This window comes from Neopsephotus bourkii, unplaced genomic scaffold, assembly GCF_033783945.1.
Source record: "Neopsephotus bourkii isolate Nb327-2 ecotype Australia unplaced genomic scaffold, CSIRO-AGI_Nbou_v1 NB_309, whole genome shotgun sequence".
Classification (NCBI taxonomy): Eukaryota; Metazoa; Chordata; class Aves; order Psittaciformes; family Psittacidae; genus Neopsephotus; species Neopsephotus bourkii.
In genome coordinates this window covers 151734-172761 of record NW_026900817.1, presented here as the reverse complement: position 1 = coordinate 172761, position 21028 = coordinate 151734, and the positions used below count along the sequence as shown (strand labels likewise).

Sequence of the window (21028 nt, the reverse complement as noted above, 5' to 3'; positions counted from 1 at the left end):
CTCGGCAGCAGGAGGGTGACGGTATTTCTGTCGCTCTGATTCAAGAAGAGCCTATTTCAAACAAAGCTCTCAGGCTGCTCCGTTCATTGCTCAGTTCAAAACACAGGCAGAGGAGGGGGCTCGGGGGGAAATGGGTTGGCTGGCAGCAGCCCCTTGAGGGCTTCTGCCTCAGAGCCCAAGTCCCAGATGGATCCATGGGGTGGACCCACCATGGTGCAAGAGAAGGGCTGATGAAGGAGAACCCAGGTTTATTATAGGTGTTCCTGTATGCAGAGTGTTTGCATGTTCCTTTGCATTTAAATATGAAGGGTTTTACATGTAGTGAATGAAAGTCAAGAAGTTGAAATGCTGAGCTCATCCAGTGGGATGCAGCTGAAGACAAAGGTGCACCATGAGTGGGTTGGGTTAACTCTTGCCCAGCACGGCCAGGACCTGCTCTAACCCCTCTTCCTTCACTTGTACAGCTTAGACCCTGAGAGAGGAAACACAAACACTTTAGTGCCCAGGATACACCCCAAAGACCAAATCGACCCCAGTGCTCTGTGCCTGGTTTCCCAAAGCATCGCTCGGCGCCTCCTTCCCAACCCAGCTGAGTGTTTCCCAATGCAGGGTGGGAATTGCTGCTCCCATATCACACATCAGCAAACAAAACAAGGCATCAAGGACTCTTGTACCCGAGTCAGCAGCTCGCCCGCCTGGTTGGGATGGCCTCAAACCTTCCCCAGCATCCCCAGTTCTATCCCAGCAGGGGAGAAATAGGGGGGAAAAGGCGGAAATCTGTGATGGAAAGTTAGGGTTGAGAGGAATGCTGTAATCCTTGCTTTGATCCCTGCTTGTGCTGGTTTGCAGAGGGATTCCAGGCAGCACCATGCAGGGCTCCCCAGTGCCACCAGCACCATGAGGCTGGGGGTGAGGTCAGCAGGAGGGTGGTTTTATGTGGGATCTGAGGATATGTTCCCATCACATCTCCAAACCTTAAAGTGCTGGGATGCGCTGCTGTGGGTGCTGTGTTCCCTGTGACAGCTTCATCTCCCACAGTGGGGTAGTAACACCCCTGCCTTGGCGTGTAGGTGGAAGATAGGAGCATGCTTGGAGCAGATGCTGTGTGCTGGAGCATCTTCTAGTGAGGCTAAAGCATCATACTGCAGCCCAAGGAGCCAAACTACACTTGAGACAAGCAGAGCCCCATTTCCCAGGAAAGCAGGAGAAACCTTCATTCCTTTACCTATTTTGTGAGGCCTGTAAGGGAAGGGACCTGATGAGAGGAGAGCTTTGTGGTTGCAGGACAGGCAGGGAGCAGAGTGTGGGGATGGAGGGAGGAGGACACAATCAGCACAAAGATAACGCAGATGGTGTTGGGCTGTCTCTGAGACTGCGGGTCCATCCACAGCTCTGTGCACTCCCCTCTTATGCTCACACAGCCCCTGTTTTGCTCGCTGCAGAGCCATAGGGATGCACTCAGTCCCAGTGAGGGAATGCTGGCTGCTGCTCCCTGATTTGCCCATGTTCTTCCCTGTGCTCATGCTTGGACAGTTCTCACGGTGCCAGGCGTTCTCCTGGTCACCACCAGCAGTCCCAGGCAGTGCTGTGTTCCCAGTGCTCGGGTTAGGACAGCCCCATTGCACCAGGAGAACGCTGGCTGGTGCCCAGGTTCCCAGCGTGGCTCCATAAAGCAGGGCGGGCCGGGAGCAGAGCACGTCAGAGGATGCTTCCTCCGGGAGCATCGCTCGTGGCGGATGGAAACCGGGTCGCTCCTCACCTGCAACCTCCCACGGGGCCTCTTCCTCATCCTGACATTCCCACTTGCAGCAGGCATGGGAAGGGAATGAGGTGGTCCTGAGGGAGGCAGGAGGGGGCAGCTGGGGGTCTCTGAGGTGGTCCTGGATGGGGACAGAGGCTGGGATAGATGCTGAGGACAGGGCTCCTGATGCCTCCCCATACATCTTCCCAGGGCATATGCCCAGCCTTGTGGCTTCTGCCATCTGGGAGGCCAGGAGTGCATCGCTAGCCCTGGAGACATTCCCAGCCCTATCCTTACATTTTCCATCTCTCTGGCTCGCTTTGGGAGCATGGTGGGATGGGTGGGAGCTAGGAAAGCACTCCTGGCTGTTCATCCAACAGGGAACCGCCACCATTGCCCACCCTCTGTCCTCATCCCAGGCAGACCAAGAGCATCTCCTGGCTCTCCCCCACCTCAAGCATGGGGCTGAGCCCATGCAGGGCTGCTGCAGGGTGAATCCCCATGCACCCTGAGCAGCTGCTGGGGAGCTTGGCTGAGCCCGAGCAGCTCTGGGTGTCTGTCTCCTCCACCAGCCCTCCGAGGGTTGCACAACGGGTAGGGGTGAAGCACATTCATCTCCATCGGTCAAAATAGCTCACTTCTTCTGTACCCATCCCCTCCCTGGGCACAGCAGAGCCCCAGCCCTGCTGGCACTGGTCTGGGTGGAGGAGAGAGCCCAGAAAGGGAAGCTGTGCCTAAAAATACTGCCTGGCCTGCTGAAATAGTCCCGGGTGATGATCTCCATTGTCCCAAGGCTGCGGCTGCTTCAGTTCCCCAGTAACATCAGGCTGAGTGTGGGCCCCCTGCATGGAGGAAGATCCCAGTGGGATCATTCTGCCCTTAGAGCTGGGTTTTGCTCTTTGTGTGGGGGCTGTAAGAGGAGGAGTGCCCCATCCCTGGTATAGTTCAAGGCCATGGATGGGGCTTCAAGCAACCTGCTCTAGTGGAAGGTGTCCCTGCCCATGGAAGTGGATGAGCTTTAAGGTCCCTTGCAACCCAAACCAGGGCAAGCTGTTTGGGCCTCAGCACTCAGTCAGGATCAGTGAGGTCTGGAGAGTTTGGAAGTGAAAAGGAAGGAAAGGATAATCCAGGTGAAAACTGGCATAAAACAAAGGGAATGAGAAAGCCCCAAAGGTGAGATGCACCATAAATGGCTGCATGTTGACCCCCAAAATAACCACCTGGTAACTGGGGCTTACAAGTGCATGCCAGCCCATGTGCACACGTGTGTGCTTGATGTCTAACTTCCCATATTCTCTCCTGGTATAGCAAGAACAAGCCAAATAGCTCAGTAAAACCACAGCCCTCCTGTGTTTCAGTGCTCGGCTCACTGCATATGCATGGATGGAGCTTTGGAGATGCAGTGGAGCAGTGGCTCCTCCAGGTCTCCTCACTCTTGGGATGAGGTTTTGCATCTGGACTGGTTTCTTTGGGCAAGAGAAGTGTCATTCAGTGGGCAGAGAAGCCCCTGTGCTTTTGATTGCCTGGAAAAGCAGCTCTTCTCTTGCAGAGGGTCTGAGGGCAAAGAGCCACTGTCACAGGCTGGGCACCCTGCGCCTTTGAATGGGATTTGAAGCCCCTGAGCACCACTTCCTTGGGGCTGAATTTGGCTCATTCTCTTCCTTTGAGGTGTTAGATCCCCTGTGGGGATGCTCCTGTCTGGGGGATGCTCCCACTGTCCCGCCCTCATCTAATCCCCTTCTCAACCCACTGTGTTCAGCTGCATCCCAGCCCTGCTACCCCCGAGAGGGTCCATGGATGAGCTCCTGATGCAGGGAGATGGGAGAACCCCGGGAGCAGGGAGAGCTGCTGGGAAATACGAAGGAGAAAGGTGTGTCCTAAGCCTGTAATTTCATACAATTGAGGAGTTTCACTCGGGGCTATGGGGAAGTGTCTGCAATTGGGTGTGCAAAGCTCTCCTGGGGTTAGGGCCTCCTGCCAGCGGCTTTGCTGCCCTTTTCTCAGCACTGCTGCGGCTTGGATGCTCACCAAGCACAGGGGGGGACTCAGGGTCATGTTTGGCTTCTAGTGACAAGGATTTGAGCCATGGTCCCACTGCCTTGGGTCTTTCTAAGCAGCCAGAGGAACAAGCAGCTCGTAGTCCCTCCTTTCAAAGCAGCTCTGCTCTATATAATATCATAGTTATTGGGTATGAGAGGATGCAACACCCTCCTCCTGGAGATGCGGGTGCTCCTGGGTGCTGCCATGGGTCTCATTCTGATGAACTGCACCCTTCAGAGCTCTGGTCAGCACCCAAAGGCATCTGCCTGTCGCAGGGTGGCTGGTGTTTTAAAGGGAAACATCACCTGGTCCCAAAGGGGTGCAGAGATGGGGGATACTGGAACCTGGCTGGAGTACCAGAAACCTGGGATGCTGCCTGCTGGATGCCTGAAAGGCAACCTAAATATTCATGTGGGGTTTGGAGCACCTGAATAAGAACGTTTGGAACAACTTCAAGTAAAGAGCTGCTCTGCTGCTTGAATTTAAAGCAGGCTCTGATGCACATAATACTCTGGATTAATAGTATTTAATTTCCAAGGTGAACACACTTCAGTCTAATATAAATAGCAGTGGCAAAGGCTGGCGAGCTCTGTGGCTCCTTCCTGCTTGCACATCCCATATCATCCTGGAGCCACCCTTCTCCTTACCAGCCAGATGCATCAAATCCAAATGAGGGGGCCACTTGAAAGGACTTGTCCTTGCTGACTGAGTCCCAAGGAAAGGGGCAGGCACCAATCTGCCAAAGAGAGCCCGGTGTTGCCAGCTCTGAGTCCTCCGCTGCTGCAAGGCTCCAACTGCAGCCTTTGGGTTTCAGTGGTTGGCAGTAAATCCGTGGTGGAAGAGCGGGTTCCAGAACGTAATGAAGTGAATGCATGTGGGCTCGGGGTCCGGCCTCAAGAGGTTTTAAATGGGCAGATCCTGGTTTTGCCTCTTGAAATGTGCCTGTGGATTGTGCTGGTTTCTCTCTAGCAAAGAGCTGGTAGGGATGGGGAGCAGCAGCTTCCTACTGAAGAGCTCTTGCTGCAAGAGGAGTTTTCTTCAGTTGCTCCATGCAACCAGCCTGAGCCTTACCTTTACCGTACCTGGGATTTACCAGCTGTAGGGAAGCTTCTCTGGGGCTCACTGCTCTCAGCGGGATGGGTTTGATAGCGCCGAACACAGGGGAGGAGCCGTTGAACCTGCAGAGGATGCATTCAAGTGCTTTACAGTGGGACTTTGTATGGTGTTTAGATAGAGCTGAAACAGCCTCCATTTGAAGCAAACATGAAACCCAAGGACGGCACCAAAGACACAGCTCAGAGCAACCCTCCAAAGGCAGCACTTAGAGGCTTTAAGGCGTTTTGGTGGGGGGTTTACATCCCATTGAGCCATCACCAAGGTTCTGCCCCGCTGTTCCCTGTGGTACAGAGGATGCTTTCCCGTTTGCTCCGCACCAGCTTGCCCCATGCATGTGTGCCTACGGATGGCCTTGGGAACCACGGAGCATCCCAGTGCCGCGATGAGCAGCAGCGCCAGGATCTGATGCCAGGCCTGATCCATGGGGATCCCAGCGCACAGGCGATGCTTTTCCAGCCCGTGTGTGCAGCGGGGTGGGCTGAGGGGCTCTGCACACCCATGGTGGGGCCCCGGTTTGGCTCAGATGGGTGAATGCGGGCTCTGCCCACAAGTGCAGGGGCCCGGTCTGGTCCCGGTGCCCCCCCCTCTGCCCCCCATTCCCAGCTCCACGGCCCCGCTCCACTCCCATCACCCCCGGTTCGGCTTCGGCCCCGGGCCCGGCCCAGCCCGCGGGGGACGGAGGCGCCATTGGCCGCTGCGTGGGGCGGTGCCGGCCGCAGGCCGCGCCGGGGGCCGGGCCGGGCCGGGCCGCTCCTCCCCGCCCGGTTCCGGTGCGGCGGCGGCGGCGCAGGTGGAGCCGAGCCGCCAGCGGAGCCCCGCGCCCGCCGCCCTGTGCGGCCCGGCCGGGGGCCGTTCCCTCCCCGCCCCGCTCTGCTCCCGCTCCCGCTCCTCCTCCTCCGCCGCCTGAGCCCGCGGACGCAGCGGCCTCGCCTTTGTCCCCGCCGCCGGCCGCGGCCCGGCCCTGGCCCGAGGTAGGCACCGGGGGCGCTTCCACCGCGGCGCGGGTCCGACACCCTCAGGCCCGAGCCCCCGGCCCGGTGCCGGAGAGGCCTCCCCCGGGTCGAGCCTGGCCCCGTTCCCCGCACACCCCCCGGGGGTGGCCCCGGCCGGGCCCCTGGGGCAGGGCAGGCTCCCGGGAAGGGGTGGCCTGGAGCCGGGCCCTGCCTTCAACGGGGTCCGTGAGCCCCCTCTGCGGCCTGGCCTGGGTCGGGGGGTCCCGTTCCCAGGGGTGTTTGTTGGAGCCCTGATGCCACCGGGTCTCCAGTGAACCCAATATCCATGCTGAGGTGTGGGTGATGGTGCACCCATATCGATGCTGAGGTGCTGGTGCTGGTGCACCCATATTGGTGCTGAGGTGCTGGTGATGGTGCACCCATATCGATGTTGAGGTGCTGGTGATGGTGCACCCGTATCGATGTTGAGGTGCTGGTGATGGTGCACCCATATCGATGCTGAGGTGCTGGTGATGGTGCACCCATACTGTTGTTGAGGTGCTGGTGATGGTGCACCCATATTGATGTTGAGGTGTGAGTGCTGGTGCACCCATATCGATGTTGAGGTGCTGGTAATGGTGCACCCTGTATCAGTGTTGAGGTGCTGGTGGTGGTGCACCCCATATTCATGTTGAGGTGGTGATGGTGCACCCATGTTGATGTTGAGGTGCTGGTGGTGGTGCACCCCATATCGATGTTGAGGTGCTGGTGGTGGTGCACCCTATATCGATGTTGACGTGCTGCTGATGGTGGTGGTGCACCCCATATCGATGCTGAGGTGCTGGCAATGCTGTCACCCCAGTACTGGGGTATATAGAATGCCACAGTGTGTGTCCTGGCCACAGCAGAGAGCCTGGGCTGGTCCTGGGGAAGCACTGGGCTTCCAGAGCAGCAGATCCACCCCTGGAGGAGATGGGTGAGAGCCTGGACAAGCTGAGGCTCACGAGGCTGGGTGATGCCTGCAGACCTGTGGCCACCTTGCAGGGTGGGTTCAGGTAAGGTCAGCCTGAGCCTCTTGTTTGCTGGGATCCTTTTTCACCTTTCCCTTCTGAAGGCGCTTGCAGGCAGCGAAGCTTTAGGGGCAGAGGAACAACAGCAGCAACGGCTCTGCTGGGTTGCATCCTCCTGAGCTGCATTTAAAATCCCTCCTTCTGTCCGTATCCCTCATTGGGAAAGGATGCGAGAAGCTGTCAATACCCCCAGTAGCCCAGATCTGTCTGGAGCCAAAGCAGCCCACAGATGTGTGAGTCGTCCAGGATTTGCCCTGTGCTGGCAATCCCAGAAAGCAGATCTTCCCACACCTTTTTCCATGGGAAAGGTATTAGCCGGGGCTTGGCCATGTCAGGAGGCTCTGCTGAGTAATGGGACGTTGGGAGGCTCCTGCAGAGGCGGTGTTGAGATGCGCTGGACCTGGCTCAGTGGCGGGTGTGCGGGCGAGACGAGGTGTCACTGGTCATGGGAGAGGAAGGGAAGGGAATGCTGAGGATCTGGGCTGGTTTTGCCCAACTGATGCTCTGTAAGTGGCTCCTGTGCTGGGTTTGTTCCAGCAGCACACACCAGGAGGATGGGGAGGGTGGGCCCTGTGCTCTGAGGGTCCCAACGCAATGCCCCATACCAGATGTTTGCAGGGGATTTCAGCCTGGAAATCAGAGCCGGTCTCAGGAGATCGCTGGTGCTTCCTGGTTTGCAGTGGGGAGCCGAGGATTTCAGCACTTCCTACTCAGCTGCCTGATGTGAGCAGGAAGTGGGAGCGTGAAAATGGCAGCAGAAGCGCTTGCAGTGAAGCTGGAAGCAACAGCGTGGGATGGCAATGAGGTTAGACCTGTCCTGAATGGTCCTGAACCTTCTGGACGTGCCATTTGGGAATGGCCGAGTCACAGTGTCCGCCTTGTCCTGGGACAGTGTAGCAGGAGGATGGAGGTGAGTGTGGATGGGTGCATGTGAGTGTGGCTTTTCCTGCAGTTTAAGTGGCTTTGCTGGATCCTGCTGCAGCTCAGACTGGAATGTCCCCAGGGCAGGGAGAGGCTCCTGCTCTGGCTTGGTGCTGGGTGCCGTCCCTTGTTGTTCTCATCTGATAGAGGTGTTTCAATGTGCCCGGTGATGTATCTGGATAGAAACGTGATAAACTTCGTGTCCTCATAAGAGTGTGGGTCTGGAATTGCCCTGTGCATCTGGCAGAGATGGGGAATCCAGGCTGGAACATGAGTGTCACCCTGTGGCCCTGGGTTTTGTGTTCACTTACTGGGCTGTGAAGTCCAGGTTATACCTGGTGCTGGGAGCAGAGGTTGGTTGCTAAGGACTTTTGATACCTAGGGATGTGAGTAGCTACTCCGATGGCTTTGGGATACATGACTTAAGCCAAACAGTTCTCCCACTGTGGAACACTGGGATAGGAACAGCTTTTGGGAAGCTGAAAACCAGTGCTGCAAAGCCCCTAACCACTTAGAAACTGTTGGAGAAAAACAAGGCTGGAAAATGGTGTGTTTGGAGTCGGTGGCTCAGATTTTCAGGCATTTTCCTGTTCAAACACTGGGCCATAATGGTTTTACGTACTTTTCCAGGGCGCCAGGGAGATCCTGCCATCATGTTCTGAACAGCTGGGACCCTGGGGAGGGGAGAGAACAAACAAGTGTGTTGGCACTGCTCCGAACGAGGCAGCTCTGTCAGCCCCACTGCCTGCCTCTCATAGAGGAGGGGTGCAAATCGCCTCTTCAGCGTTGGTTCAGACATCGAGACCTCAGTTTTTCTGCTCTGATTTATTCCCTTTTGAACTCCTTCCAGCCCCACAGCTCCTCTCTTGTACAGAGGGACGGGACGTGAGTCAGTCTGAGCGGCTGAGTCCTTGCCGATGTCTGCGTCTCATTCCCTTGCTGTGCTCCCTGAAGGCAGGAATGCGTCCGTCCCCGGTTCAGGCTTTGCCAGCTTCCTACGAGCAGCTTCTTTGCTGACTTTTGTGACGCTGGTAAAATGGGGGAGATGGCAGAGAAGGCAGAGAAGCGTGTCCTGGCCAGGCTGAGCTTGAACAGGCTGCTTGCAGCTGGGTGGGCTCGTGTCAGACTTGAGCAGCGCTCTGTGACTGAGGCTTTGAGAGCCCCGCATGGTCTCTCATCTGCTGCTCTGGGTGCCCTAAAAATACTGCCAAACCCCTCCTGCTTGCACCTCACGCGTGGCTGTGCTGTTTTCCTGCCTTTGCTGGTGCTTCAATGCATGGGGGTTGTTTCTGGTCTCTTGGGGTGTTGTACAGCCTGAATTGCCTTACCCAGAGAGCAGGGCTGGGGCTGGAATATGTTGGGGACAGCTCTGTAGCTCACAGGAGGTCTGAGTTGGGACATTTGGTGCATGATGTGAAGGTGTCATGAAGCTTTCAAGGGGGTGTACAGAGCTCTGGAGGTGTACAGGGGGTGGTGAGGTTGCTAATGTTGTTAATATTAACTTCTTAGCAGGAAAACTGGAGTCTGGTGAAGTTTAAAAGAGCAGAATGCAGACGAAGGATTTGTTTTCTTTCCCTGCCTTGGAGAGCTCTGTCTCTTCTTGAAACTGTCTTCCAGATATAGCAGCAGTTGCTAACACTGAATGAATGTGTGCTGAATTTAGGCTGCTGTGCGTCGTGCAGGCTTCAGTCGTCTGGCTTTGAGTTTAGCCAGAGCAAGCGAAGCTGCTGTGCTTGGGTGGCATTGTCCCACTTGTCCAACTATAAATAGCAAATAGAGCCCAAGTGCTTCTTGAACTGGCTTTGGAAATTTCCCAGCCTCACCTTGGAGGAGGGGTTTGTGCCAAGGCACATCAGCCCTTGGCACAGTGGGGCTGAGGGCGGTGAATGCTCAGCGTGATACACAAGGACCCATAAGCGAGTCGATGAGGTGGCAGAGTTGCTGTGGGTGCCGTGTGTCTGTGTCCCTGTGATCCCTGTTGGGCAATGCTGAGGAAAGAGCACTGAGTCAGTGCAATGCTGTCACGCAGAGAGGTCTTCAGCAAGGAGGGAATGTCCGAAGTGGAGACACGGAGATGGAAGGGCTGGAGTGAGGTAGAGACATGGAATGGTTCGGGTTGAAGGGACCTTAAAGCTCATCCAGTTCCAAGCCCCTGCCATGGGCAGGGCCACCTTCCACTAGACCAGGTTGCTTCAAGCCCCTGTGTCCAACCTGCCCTTGAACACTGCCAGGGCTCTGTTACCCTTTGATGCTTTAATGCATCACACCCTTCATCTTAGAAGTTCAGTCCATATTCAAGGCTAAGAGTGGTGAATGATGCTCTTGTTCTGTTGGTGTTATTGTCAATACAAGAACTATGCAGGTGTCTCTGAGACTGGAGTGTTCCCCAGTGTCTGTCTGGCTTGCTCTTTGCACCTCAGCACAGCAACAAACTACATGGCTCCCTCATGGGTGGATACTTTGGGCTTCATCCCATGAGGTGCTTGTATCCAGGAGCAGTGCCAGCAGGGGAATTAGCTCTTCCACACGGTTGCATTGCACAGTTGGATCCAAATACTGCTCACATCAGTGCAAAACAAACACTGCTGCTGGTCTGGAGCACAGTCACACTCGCCCCATGGTCTCTCTGTGCCACAGTGAATGACCATGTGTGCTCAGGGGGACAGAGGCTCCATGCTGGAAAGGTGGGTGCTAAAGGTAGGGAATTTGAGGATCATAGAGTGAACCAAATTGGAAAAGACCTTCAAGATCATCCAGTCCAACCATTCCCAGCACTGCCAAGGCCACCACTAACCCATGGCACCGAGGGTGTGTGAACACTTGCAGGGACAGTGACTCCCTGGGCAGCCTGTTCCAGTGGCTGAGCACCCTCTGGGGCAGGAATTGTTCCTCAGCTCCATCTAAACCTGCCCTGGTGCAGCTTGAGCCCATTTCCTCTTGTCCCATCCCTTGGTCCTTGGGAGCAGAGATCAACCCCACCTCACTACCACCTCCTTTCAGGATGGAGGTAAATAGCTCGGGAAGGAGCTGGAAGCTGAGAGTATCTCATATTCATCTGCAGAAGAGACTCATTTCTCTCAGTGGAGAGGTTTTCCAGGTGCAGAGTGTCCCCAACAGTGGTGCGTGCCTGGAGCATCCTCCAGTGTCCATGAGTGGGACAGGAGTAGGAGTCGCCTCTGGCCCTATGTGGCTCCAGGCTTCTGGCACTGATAGCTGATTGCTTTTATTGGTCTGTTTGTGCATTGGGGAGTGTAATGTAGGATCCAAAAAGCACTACTGCTCTGAAGTAATCCCTCAAACCAAGACCCAGACCTTTGCTTGTTTTAGAAATGACTCATTTGATGTTATGGAGATGAACTAAGCAGGTAGGGCTTCCTGGAGCATTGGGGTTACTTGACAGGATTGCTCTCATTGTACTGATTCACTGGGTCATGTTAGGTGATCCTGGACTTCTCGTCCATCTGCTTTCCCACTTTTGTCTCCTTCTTTGCCTCTTTTATTCTCTTTCTCCACCTTTTATTTGAGTAGACCCAGCTCTTCTGCAGCTCCCGCTCTGCAAGGAGAGTGAAATGACATAAGAAGGTGTCCTGATCCATTTTGTGTTCCAGTTGTAGCCAGAAGGATATCAGCCTCTCACTTGGGTCATGGAGCAATGTGTCCAGGGAACCTCTGGAGCATCCTGTGGTCCTGGAAGTGCCTTGGAGTTCAGCTTCCACAGAGGGTGGAAGAAGGGCATGGAGGCAGCCTCCAGGGAGAAGTGGATTCCCTGATGCTGCAGGAAGGAGTCAGGACATCCCACTGGGAGCAGTTCTCCTGGGGATGTTCTTGAGCCTTCACGGAAGGAGAATCTCTTATGCAAGGGAGGGGAAACCAGGGTTGATGCTGAGGCTGCTTTTTCAAATGCTGCTGTTGTGTAAGAGCAAAGCCTTGGGCAGCACAGAAAATGTGGAGAACATCCTCCAGTCACTCAAGCCAGCACAACGTGAGGGTTGCTCCGTGAATCTCTGCCTTTATGAGTACCTTAAACTTCAAGGGTATGTAAATTCTCCAGGTTTGCTCAGGGCTTGATGCACTTCAGTTGCAGAGGAGGTTTCCATATGTAGCCTGGGGGTGCGACTACCGAGTGAAAAGAGTCTCTTCTCTTCCTGCCATAGACTCTTTTCTTCATGTCGCTGCCTTCAGCAATACTTCAGAGGCTGGGGAAAGCGGCTGCTTTCCAGTGTTACCTTCCAGTGGCTGCAGGGTGGGAATATTCACAGCACAGAGCTGTATCTGAGATGGGAAACACATTCCCACATGTCCTTTTTGCCATCCGTGTGGGCTCACCCTTGCTCCTCTGGCTTCTGTCCCTGTCCCAGGGTTGTGGCAGGGACCAGCACATGGCTCCTTGCTGTTGCAGGGATGTGGAGGATGGAGGGCTGACCGTGGAGCACCTGGATGCAGGATGGGGCTCATGAGCTCAGGATCATGACTGGCTCTTTCTTTCCTTCCAGCACTGCACCAACACCTCACTGCAGCAGGAGAGGGGTCCTCAAGTGAGGATGTGGTGGTTTTGGTGGGCAGACCTGCACCATGATCCATTTGCCTTGAACACTGCTTCCACAGAGACCAAGCCTGAGAGCAGACACACTTCCCTATGTCTCAGGGATGCATCAAAGCCTGATGAAGCTACCAGCCCTGTGCTCAGCCCCCTTTGTGGCCTTGCTGCTCCCCTCTACACTGGGGCTGAGATGCGCTGGATCCTCCTCATCCTCGGTGGCACTTCCATCCCCACAGCACGACTGCAGACCAGCGCAGAAGTGGCAGTGGCTCAGGAAAGGGGTTCCCCATGGAGGGGGACAGCCCGGGGTGGCTGGGTTTGGTCTGGGTCCCTGTGGCATGGCACAGGCAGGAGCAGCAGCGCTGCCTCACGCCGCTGTAAGAATTGAATTGCAGCGTTAAGCAGATCTGTGGCTTGTGATCTTCATTCAGCGTGGTCAGCCTCTTTGAAAGTGTGGGTTAATACAGAGGCCTTAATAAGCAGTTGCTGTCTGGGTGATGACTGGAACCAGAGGTGCCCTCGTCCCTTGGTGCTCTGTGGAAGGTTTGGAGGATGGTTTTGTGACAGACAAAACTGGTGGGTTTGGGGAATTCAGTTGTTTAGTGCTGTAGACTCTCAATCCCTGCTTAGGACATACTCCTGTCCAACAACCAGTGGAGAAGACAGTCCTTGGGTTTGAGAATATACCGTATTCAAATGATGGGATGGACATGTTATGACCTAGCAGAGAGCTGCTGCAGGGACTGCTTTCAGGTGGTGGGTTTGACTTCTGGAAACCATGGCTTGTATATTTGTTTTCCCAGTATCCAAGGGTTGAAATCAGCCACGCTCCAAGTGTTCCCATTTAGATTTCCCTATATTAATGTTGGTTGCTAACCAAGACCAAATCTTTCCTAAACACGTCTGGTGACTGAGCACCATCAGCCTTGCTTCTAAGGCTGAAGAGCTGCGAGGGTCTGCTTGAGGTTAGAAAGCACAGCCAAGGGTTGGGGTTTGTGGCTGCGTTGGTTGCTTTGGCTGTGCCAGCTCCCTTTGAGGCAGGATCCATGGAGGTGCCTGGGCAGGTTGAACCTGTGGCAACACGTTCTGCTCCACGTGGGCTGCGTGGTGGAGCTGCGGGCAGCACAGGAGGTGGTTTGCTGGGGTTTGACTGGATCCCATGCAGGGACAAGCGATGGCCACACTGGGCTGCTGCACCTTGGGCTCTGCTTGTGCAGGTCTTGGTGGGCTCAAATGGGCCTGGAGATGCTGGTGCTGCGCCCAGGCCAACCCGCCTGCTCCAAACATAGATGCTGTGGCTTGGGATTTGAGGAATGAGCTGGCAAAGCGGCGTGGGGATGGCCTGGAGGATTCCTCCCAGCCTCAAAAGCACACCCAGTGGCTCTACCTTCTGTTGTCCCAGTCTTTCGTGGTGAGGTGAGAGTTGTTGTGCAGAGTTTCCTCTTTATATCCTCTTATGTCACGCTCCCTCGCCGGCTGAGCGCACTCAAAATAGCTGCCAATCCCAGTAGGTTTCACTTCAAGGTCTCTATTCTTAGCTTGCTGGTTAGCTGAGCAAGCCGCCTGCCTCAGTAGTCATGAGTTCAAGGAGCACAGGGTAAAGACTCAACCCTAAGTCATGCAGGAGTTCTGTCTGTGGTTGGTGGCAGCGTTGAAGGGACAGCTTGGGCAGAGCCCGACTCAGCAGCCTCAGACCTGCATGCTCAAAAGGATGTGAGGGTGAAATAAGAGTTGCTGGAGCTGGGATTTAACTCAGACGGCTCCGGAGCCGGGATGACTCAGTACATGAGAGTCTGTTCAGTGGCCTATTGCGTCTGCCCCATCTAGGAGCAGCCTGGTCAGAGAGCAGCCTTCTCAGATGCCTCTTCCCACTGCCCTGATGGTTAGATGCATGCGTGTGCAGCAGGAGTGAAGCAGAAGTGAATGTGGGATGCGGAGCGGTGGCTTCCCGGGAGCGGAACTGGCTGGTGTTGCACCGAGGCTGAAGGTCCCTGCTGCACTGGTGATGTTCAGCCCATCCTGTAAGTGCCTTTCCCGTCCCAGGGGGGCTTTTTCCTTCCTTGCATGGCTGGGATTCCTTGGTTGGCTCAAGGTGTATATGGGAGCATCCTTCTGTACACAGTGGTTCGTGCATGGGCCTGAGCTGCAGCTCTGATCTGTCTGGTGGATGCAGCTACCACTGCGGCAGGTTTGAGGTTTAGATCATCCGTATGCAGAGTCCTTGCTCTGCAGCTTTCTGAAGCCTTGGAGCCACAGGAGGGGAGCAAACAGCATCAGTCCCAGTTGCACCAGCACACACAGGACAGGCTCATCGGTTCCATCTCTGCCTTTCCTGGCTGTTTCACTGGCAACTCACCCTTTACCCACCAGCTCTTGCTCGGATCTGCTGAAGGTGCTGCCTAGATGGGTGCAGAGGCACCTCTCAGAGTCCTTCTTCAGGACTTAGCTATTTTGAGAGTGTGTTTTGGGAGAGATCTTGTTTTCCAGACTCCATTTAAATTCCTTTATCCTTTCCAAACTATTGTTGAAGCTTTGCTTGGATTAGATGGGTTTCAGCCCCAGAGTGGATCAGGGCACAGCATTCCAGCGTTAGGATATGGGCAGGAGCAGCATCCTGCACCTCAGGGACTTATAGCACAGGAGAAACAAGCCCATCCTGAGGACAAAAGGTGCTGGCCGTGGCTTTAGCAGTGTGCTGCGGGGTTGCTTGGGACGTGGGGTTGCTGGGGAGGGAGCGTTGTGTACGGAGCTCGCATCCTGCCTACGCTGCGGGTACCGGTCACGTGCGGGCCAGGCCTTTGTCCTGGGCCTGGCTGCTTTTGGAGAGTTTATTTTTAGGTGCTCTCTGGCTTCCTCTTCCTCCCTCGCTGCCCTCCCTCCCTCTTGCGAGCTCCCTCTTCGAGGATTGCTTCTTGAACAATCAGTTCCTCCTTAAACCCAGTTTTGCAGGGCCTTTGTCTGCGCTTGGGAGCCGGCCCAGCTTTCGCCTTAGCAGCTGCTGGCTCCTTTTGGGTAAGCAAGAACAAATCAAGGCTTACACTGAATGAAGCAGTTGAGCCTGAGCTGTCTTTCAAACTGGGGACAGCTGTGCAGCCTCTGCATGGAGCCTGCCTGGAGGGCACAGAGGCACAGAAACTTCTCCTGCCAGTGGCCTGGGCTTAATGGGTTTGTGCTGCTGATCCCTGCACTGCCCCAGTGAACTCCTCTGGGTGCCTCGTGGAGCTTTATCCCAGGCTTGGTTACAAAGCACAGCTCTGGAATAGCTCCCTTTCCTTGAGGGCTTGGTCTACAGCAGCTTTGCTTACAGGCTTCTGTGGGAATTCAGCTTTTGGAATCATGGAATCAACCAGGTTGGAAAAGACCTTCAAGTCCATTAAGTCCAACTGGTCCCCAGCACTGCCAAGGCCACCACTGACCCATGGTACTGAGGGCCTCAGCTACACAGTGTGTGAGCACTTGCAGGGACAGTGACTCCAGCACTGCCCTGTTCCAATGCCTGAGCACCCTTTGGGGAAGGAATTGTTCCTCATCTTCATCTAAAACCTCCCCTGGTGCAGCTTGAGGCTGTTTTCTCCCCATCCGTTGTTCCTTGGGAGAAGAGACTTTGGGATGCTGTGAGTGGTTTGAGCACCATATGAAAGCACAGATTCTGGCTGCAGAGCATCATGCTGGGAACCACATTGTGGTGGGACCCATGCAGTGGACAGGCTTTGAAGGCAGCGAGCTGTTGGCATCCCCTTGGGCTCTCTGCTAAAGCAAAGGGACACAGTGGAGTGGCAGCACTGCAGGAACCCTGGCGTGGCTCTGCTGGTTTAAGGGCAGGATTTGTAGATAAGCAGCATGCGTTGGTTTAAGAGCAGCAATGTGGGAGAAGGGAGGGGAGCAGCAGATAAGCCTTGGGCTCGTGCAGGAGAAGTTTCCATCTGACACTAGGGCAGGGAGTTGCACCAGGGACGGTGTTTTGCTGAGGTGAACGGGGCAGTTTTCTCCCCCCTCCTCTCGCTGTCCTCATCTTCTGGTGCTTTAGATTAGACTTGGGTTATCCTCTTTTGACACCCGGCCTAACCATAAGGAAGAGCTCCCCAACAGATGTGCTGGTGTTCAGTGCTTTGGAGGTGCACTGCAGCCTTGTCCTCCCCCCAGCTCCTGTCCCCTGGTCCTCAGAGCTCATCAGAACCAGCAGCAGGCTTAGACATGGGATGCAATGGTGGCTAACTGAGCTTCTTGCAGTTTCCCTTTATTTCAGTTCTCCAGAGGATGTGTGCTGCAGGTCCTGCCCGTGATCCCAGGTTTGGGCTCTGTGGTTGGGATGCGCTGCGCTCCTGCAGACTGGAGGTGTTGGTGGAGCTTCCTCCATGCGTTCCTAACCTGCCTTCCAGGTTTGATTCATCCCACACCCAAGGCTGTGTGTTGAGACCAAGAAAGGGATTTGGTGCTGTAAGGCATTGAGGGCACACTTGCAACACAAAAGTCCATCCTTTCTGGTGGGCCAGGCATTGAGAGGTGAAGATGATCTCTTCTTTGCATGGTAGCATGGGCAAACCTTGCTGTTAACAAGAATCAGGGGATTAAAGCAGACCTTGGCTCCTGAATGCAAGTGGTCTTGGTACTTGGACTCCTCTATAAAAGATCCAGAGGCTGCTCAGAGCTGGGCTTGTAGCTCTTGTGGAGTGTATGATCATGAGTTGATAGCAAGGTCTTCTCCTGCCTTGTTGGTGACTCTCCTAGGGCTCCCTGGGGCGGGGTTTGCTCTTATGGCCAAGGCACTTGCTCCACAAGCAGTTTGGGGCCAAATCCATGGAGCTTTTGCAGGGAGGGTTCCTGAGGGATGCCCACAGCTTCCTGCCACCCTGTACCAACTACTGCTTGACTTCTGGTCTCTCTGCCCATGTGAGGCAGACTCTGAGTGCCCCAGTGAGCAAACAGGGCTTGGACAAGCCTTCCAAAGCTGGGGCTGGAACCTGCTTTTCTAGTATGACAGAGCAGCTCGCAGCCACTCTGCCTCTTTAAAGCAAGTGTACTCACAGAGGGTTTGGCTTCTCTGCCTGGAACTGATTTTTTAGCCATTAGCCATAGACGGGGCAAAAGTCCCTGCAGGCTTTATCCAAGCAGCTCATTGCGGAGCTGTTGGAGGTGCTTTGCATTGCAACGCCTTCTCTTGTGTGGTGGGTCCATCCCTGGCCATAATGGGCCTGCACGGATGCTGAATGCCCCCCCCTCCTCGTCAGCTGGATGCTCCATAAAGGGAGCAGGAATAATTCCCCTGGATTAAATCACAGATCTTCTCTGTCTCCTTTCATCTCCAAGGCTCTGCCATGGTAAACAGCCGCTTACTGGAGTAGGTGAGTGGAGGCAGCGCAGTCCTGCCAAGCCCTCGTGTCCACAAATGACTAAATCCTGCCTGAAAAGTCAGAGTATGAAAACATTAGTTTTGGGGTTTGGCTGCGCCTCGGGGAGCGCTGGGATTGAGCCCAGCAGCAGAGCAGAGCCATCCCTCTGGATGCAGCTGGAGGATGGCTCGGCTGCTGCAGACATACTGGGGGGAAAGACAGGGGTGTGGGATGCTTTGGGGGTGCTGGACCAGTGCTCCCAGTGCTTGGACCAGCCATACAGCCGGGGCTCAGAGCTCCTGTAGATGCTGTTGTGCCCCTTGGCAAAGCGTGTTGGCTGCAGGGTGGTGCTGTGGCTGCGAGCCCTCCTGGGTCATCAATAGCTGCTGTCTGCAGAGCTGGTGGAGGAGCTGTCTGCCAGCCCTGTGCAGATGCAGCACCTTGCCTGCGTTGTCTGGCTTTTCAGCTGGCTTTGCTTCCATGTGCACTTCCATGGTGGGGCCCTGCACGCAGCCGGGTTTCTGGGTGCTGCCCTCATTCGTTTGCTGCTCTGACATCCCATGGTGGGACAGAGGGGGGCTCGTTGCCTGCTTGGGGCTGAGTCAGGAGCCTGGTGGGGCTGTGTTGGGTCCATCATCCTGGCACAGCCTGGCTGGTTGGCTCTGCCATCGGCTCATAGGGAATAGGTGGATGTGAGGTGTCCCTGCCTGTGGCAGGAGGTTGGAATTGGATGAGCTTTAAGGTCCTTTCCAATCCAAACCATTCTATGAGATATGAGATGCTGATGGTCTGGGAAAGGATTGTTCTGGGCAGCTCTGTGCTACAGCCTCTTTGTGCATTTTGGTGTCTGGTTAATATACACTGGAGCAGGAGCCTAAAAGGGTGGAGAGCAGCCTGGTAGTAGCCCAGTCTAACTGGGTGCCCTGGTGTGCTCCTGGGAGCACCAGTCTTGCTGCCTGAAACATCCAGCATGTTTCACCCCAGTGGTACAGGCTGCAGCAAGAGCAGGTCAGGCAGAGCAGTGGCAGGCTTGTGATGCTCTGCTGGCTGCTCATCTGCTCCCAATGGCTTTTGGTGACCATTCCCTGCCTCCACAAAGGAAGCCCCACTCCAAAGAGCAACCTCTATCACTGCCTGCAGGATCTGACCCTTCTGAAAAGCTCTGCAGTGTCTGCATAGAGATAAGGGTAGGGTTTAAGGCCAAAAATCAGGAGAATTTCCTGCTGCTAGAGATGGAGCCTGGATAATCCTGATTTAGGGCTTTGACTCCCATCTGCCGCCTCCCTGGGCTCCCATGGGATGCTGACCTGCTTCCCAGCTTATTGGGCTCTCCTGGCTGACACCCATTGCAGGGTCAGTGCCTTGCTATAGGATCTGTAGGTGCTTTGAGCACACAGATCCCTGATGCTCAGCCTTGTGCACTGAGGGCAGCCCAATTCCCAGGTGCCGCCGTGCCGTATCCTCCCGTAGCAGGACAGAGCCTGGCAGCAGGATGCCCGTTCTGCGTGGCCAGGCTCAGTGGGGAGACGCTGGTATGTGAGATGTAAACTCCATCCCAGCGTTTAGGTTACAGCCCTGTGAAAAACATCAGCTCCCCTAAATGGAGCCCAGATGGTGGCGGAAGAAGCTGTGCAACGCATTGCAGCCCAGGGCCAGGAATTGCAGGAACCGGGTGAGCAAAGGGACCGGGGCTGAGGGGGAGGGAGAGGAAGGGAGGTAGGGTTACAGCTCATGGAGCCTGCATCTGCACCAAGGGTCAATTCCTAAACCAGGCTGCTTAATCCAACTCGCCCCCCTTCAAAACAACTTTGGATGCCGAATGTCTCCCACGTTGCATCACTCAATGCAGAGTTTCCAAAGCTGAGGTTTCCCACAGCTGAGCTTGTGGATGGCGAGAGGCCAAGAGCTCTTGGGCAAATCCAAGGGGACCAGGTGGATCTGAGGCAATGAATAGAGAGCTCAGGAGCTCTTCCAGAAGAGGAGCTTCCCGGCTTTCTCATGCCAGCAGGTTCAGTGCCCAGGGAGAGGGTCCAGTGTGCACAGGGAGCCTGGAGATGGAGCTGTGTCTTGGGTGAGACAAGCACTAACACACACCCCAGCAGCTGGGTGATGGCATGGTCAAGGGCCGGCTGTGGGGAGGCTGACCATGACTCAGTATCCTGGTGTTGGGATAAAAGCATCCCTGGGTGCTGAGAGCTGTCTGGGAAGCTTGGAGTGATCCTTCATCCAGCAGAGCTTGTTCTGGGTGACTGGGAAAGGCATGGGGTGATAGAGGGGTGCTGGGGGGACCACAGAGCATATCTGGTAGGCTGGACCCCATGAAGCACACACAGGAGACTGAAATGGAGGTTTCTAAATGATGCTGAGGTGATGTGAGAGCAACTTACTTGGTGGTGATGGCTTTGGACTGCAGCAGGTAGACCTCCCCTCTGGGCCAGGACAGGTCCAGTGGTGGGGAGGTGCTGGGAGGGTTTGGTCACGTTACATGACCATTAGGAATGGCTGGGTTGTGACTTGGAGAGCTGGGGGACATGGTGGGAGCTGAGGTGTTCATGTAGAAACCAGTCTCTTCCTGAGGTCATTGTGTGAAGAGAAGTTGTGGGGAGACCCCAAACAGGTCCAGATGGGATCGGCGCTCCTCCATTAGGAACCCCCCCTCCCTCCATTCTCCCTGCTCTGCCCTTCCTCTGTCTCCTTCTTTTCCCTTCCAAGAGCTGCTGCATTTCTCAGTGCCACCCACTTGGTTGGTGCAAAAGGGACTGGGGTGAGCTGGGGACAGGAGCAGGAGGGACAAGAGGAGCTGAGCCCAGCGCAGGTACCAAACTGTGAGCCTGCAGGTAAGCTTGTCCACACAGCATTCACCTTGGAGGAAGGCCCACATCCCTTGGGATAACAGTGTGTGCAGGAGCAGCTCACCCTTCCCCTCAGTGATAAGTCTGTGTGCAGACACAGCCCGGAGGTGAACACCCAAAAAGGCAAACACCTGAGTCCTGCACTAGCAAACAGCCATCATGTGGCTGTGTCTGTCCTCCTGGGGTGCCCAGCAGAGCCAGATGGGTGCTCAGCACCCACCACACCAGCACTGGACCTGATTTTGTCCTAGGAAATCATGTGTGGTGCCCGCAAATGAGATGCTCAGGGATGGAGAACAGGAGTTTGAACCGGCTGCAGCTTTCAAAGATGCTCAGAGCATCTTTCTGCTCAGCCCCCAAAGTGCTGTTAGACCCCAGGGTTTGTGTGCCTGGAGGATGCTGTCATCTTTAGGCTGGGGTTTTACTTTTCCATTAGCTCTCAGGTAACCTTCATGTGCATTACATAGCTTCTAAAAGCTCCTTTAA

General features: G+C 55.3%; 2 protein-coding genes across 4 annotated transcripts in view; one reads left to right on the top strand and one right to left on the bottom strand.

Moving 5' to 3' along the window:
• The window catches only part of LOC133208924 (cytochrome c oxidase assembly protein COX14), a 190459-nt gene that overhangs the window by 101921 nt on the left and 67510 nt on the right, over positions 1-21028 (bottom strand). The gene's annotated exons all lie outside the window — the stretch shown is intronic.
• Positions 1-21028, top strand: part of HDAC7 (histone deacetylase 7) — a 76600-nt gene that overhangs the window by 19755 nt on the left and 35817 nt on the right. For 2 of the 3 annotated variants that reach the window (XM_061347163.1, XM_061347156.1), the window contains exon 1: positions 14106-14381. The exons of the other annotated variant lie outside the window; for it this stretch is intronic. In XM_061347163.1, the coding sequence (XP_061203147.1) occupies positions 14291-14381 (91 nt within the window). In that variant the 5' untranslated portion in view covers positions 14106-14290. Of the gene's footprint in view, positions 1-14105; positions 14382-21028 lie in introns of those variants that run through there. 3 annotated transcript variants of the gene reach the window in all.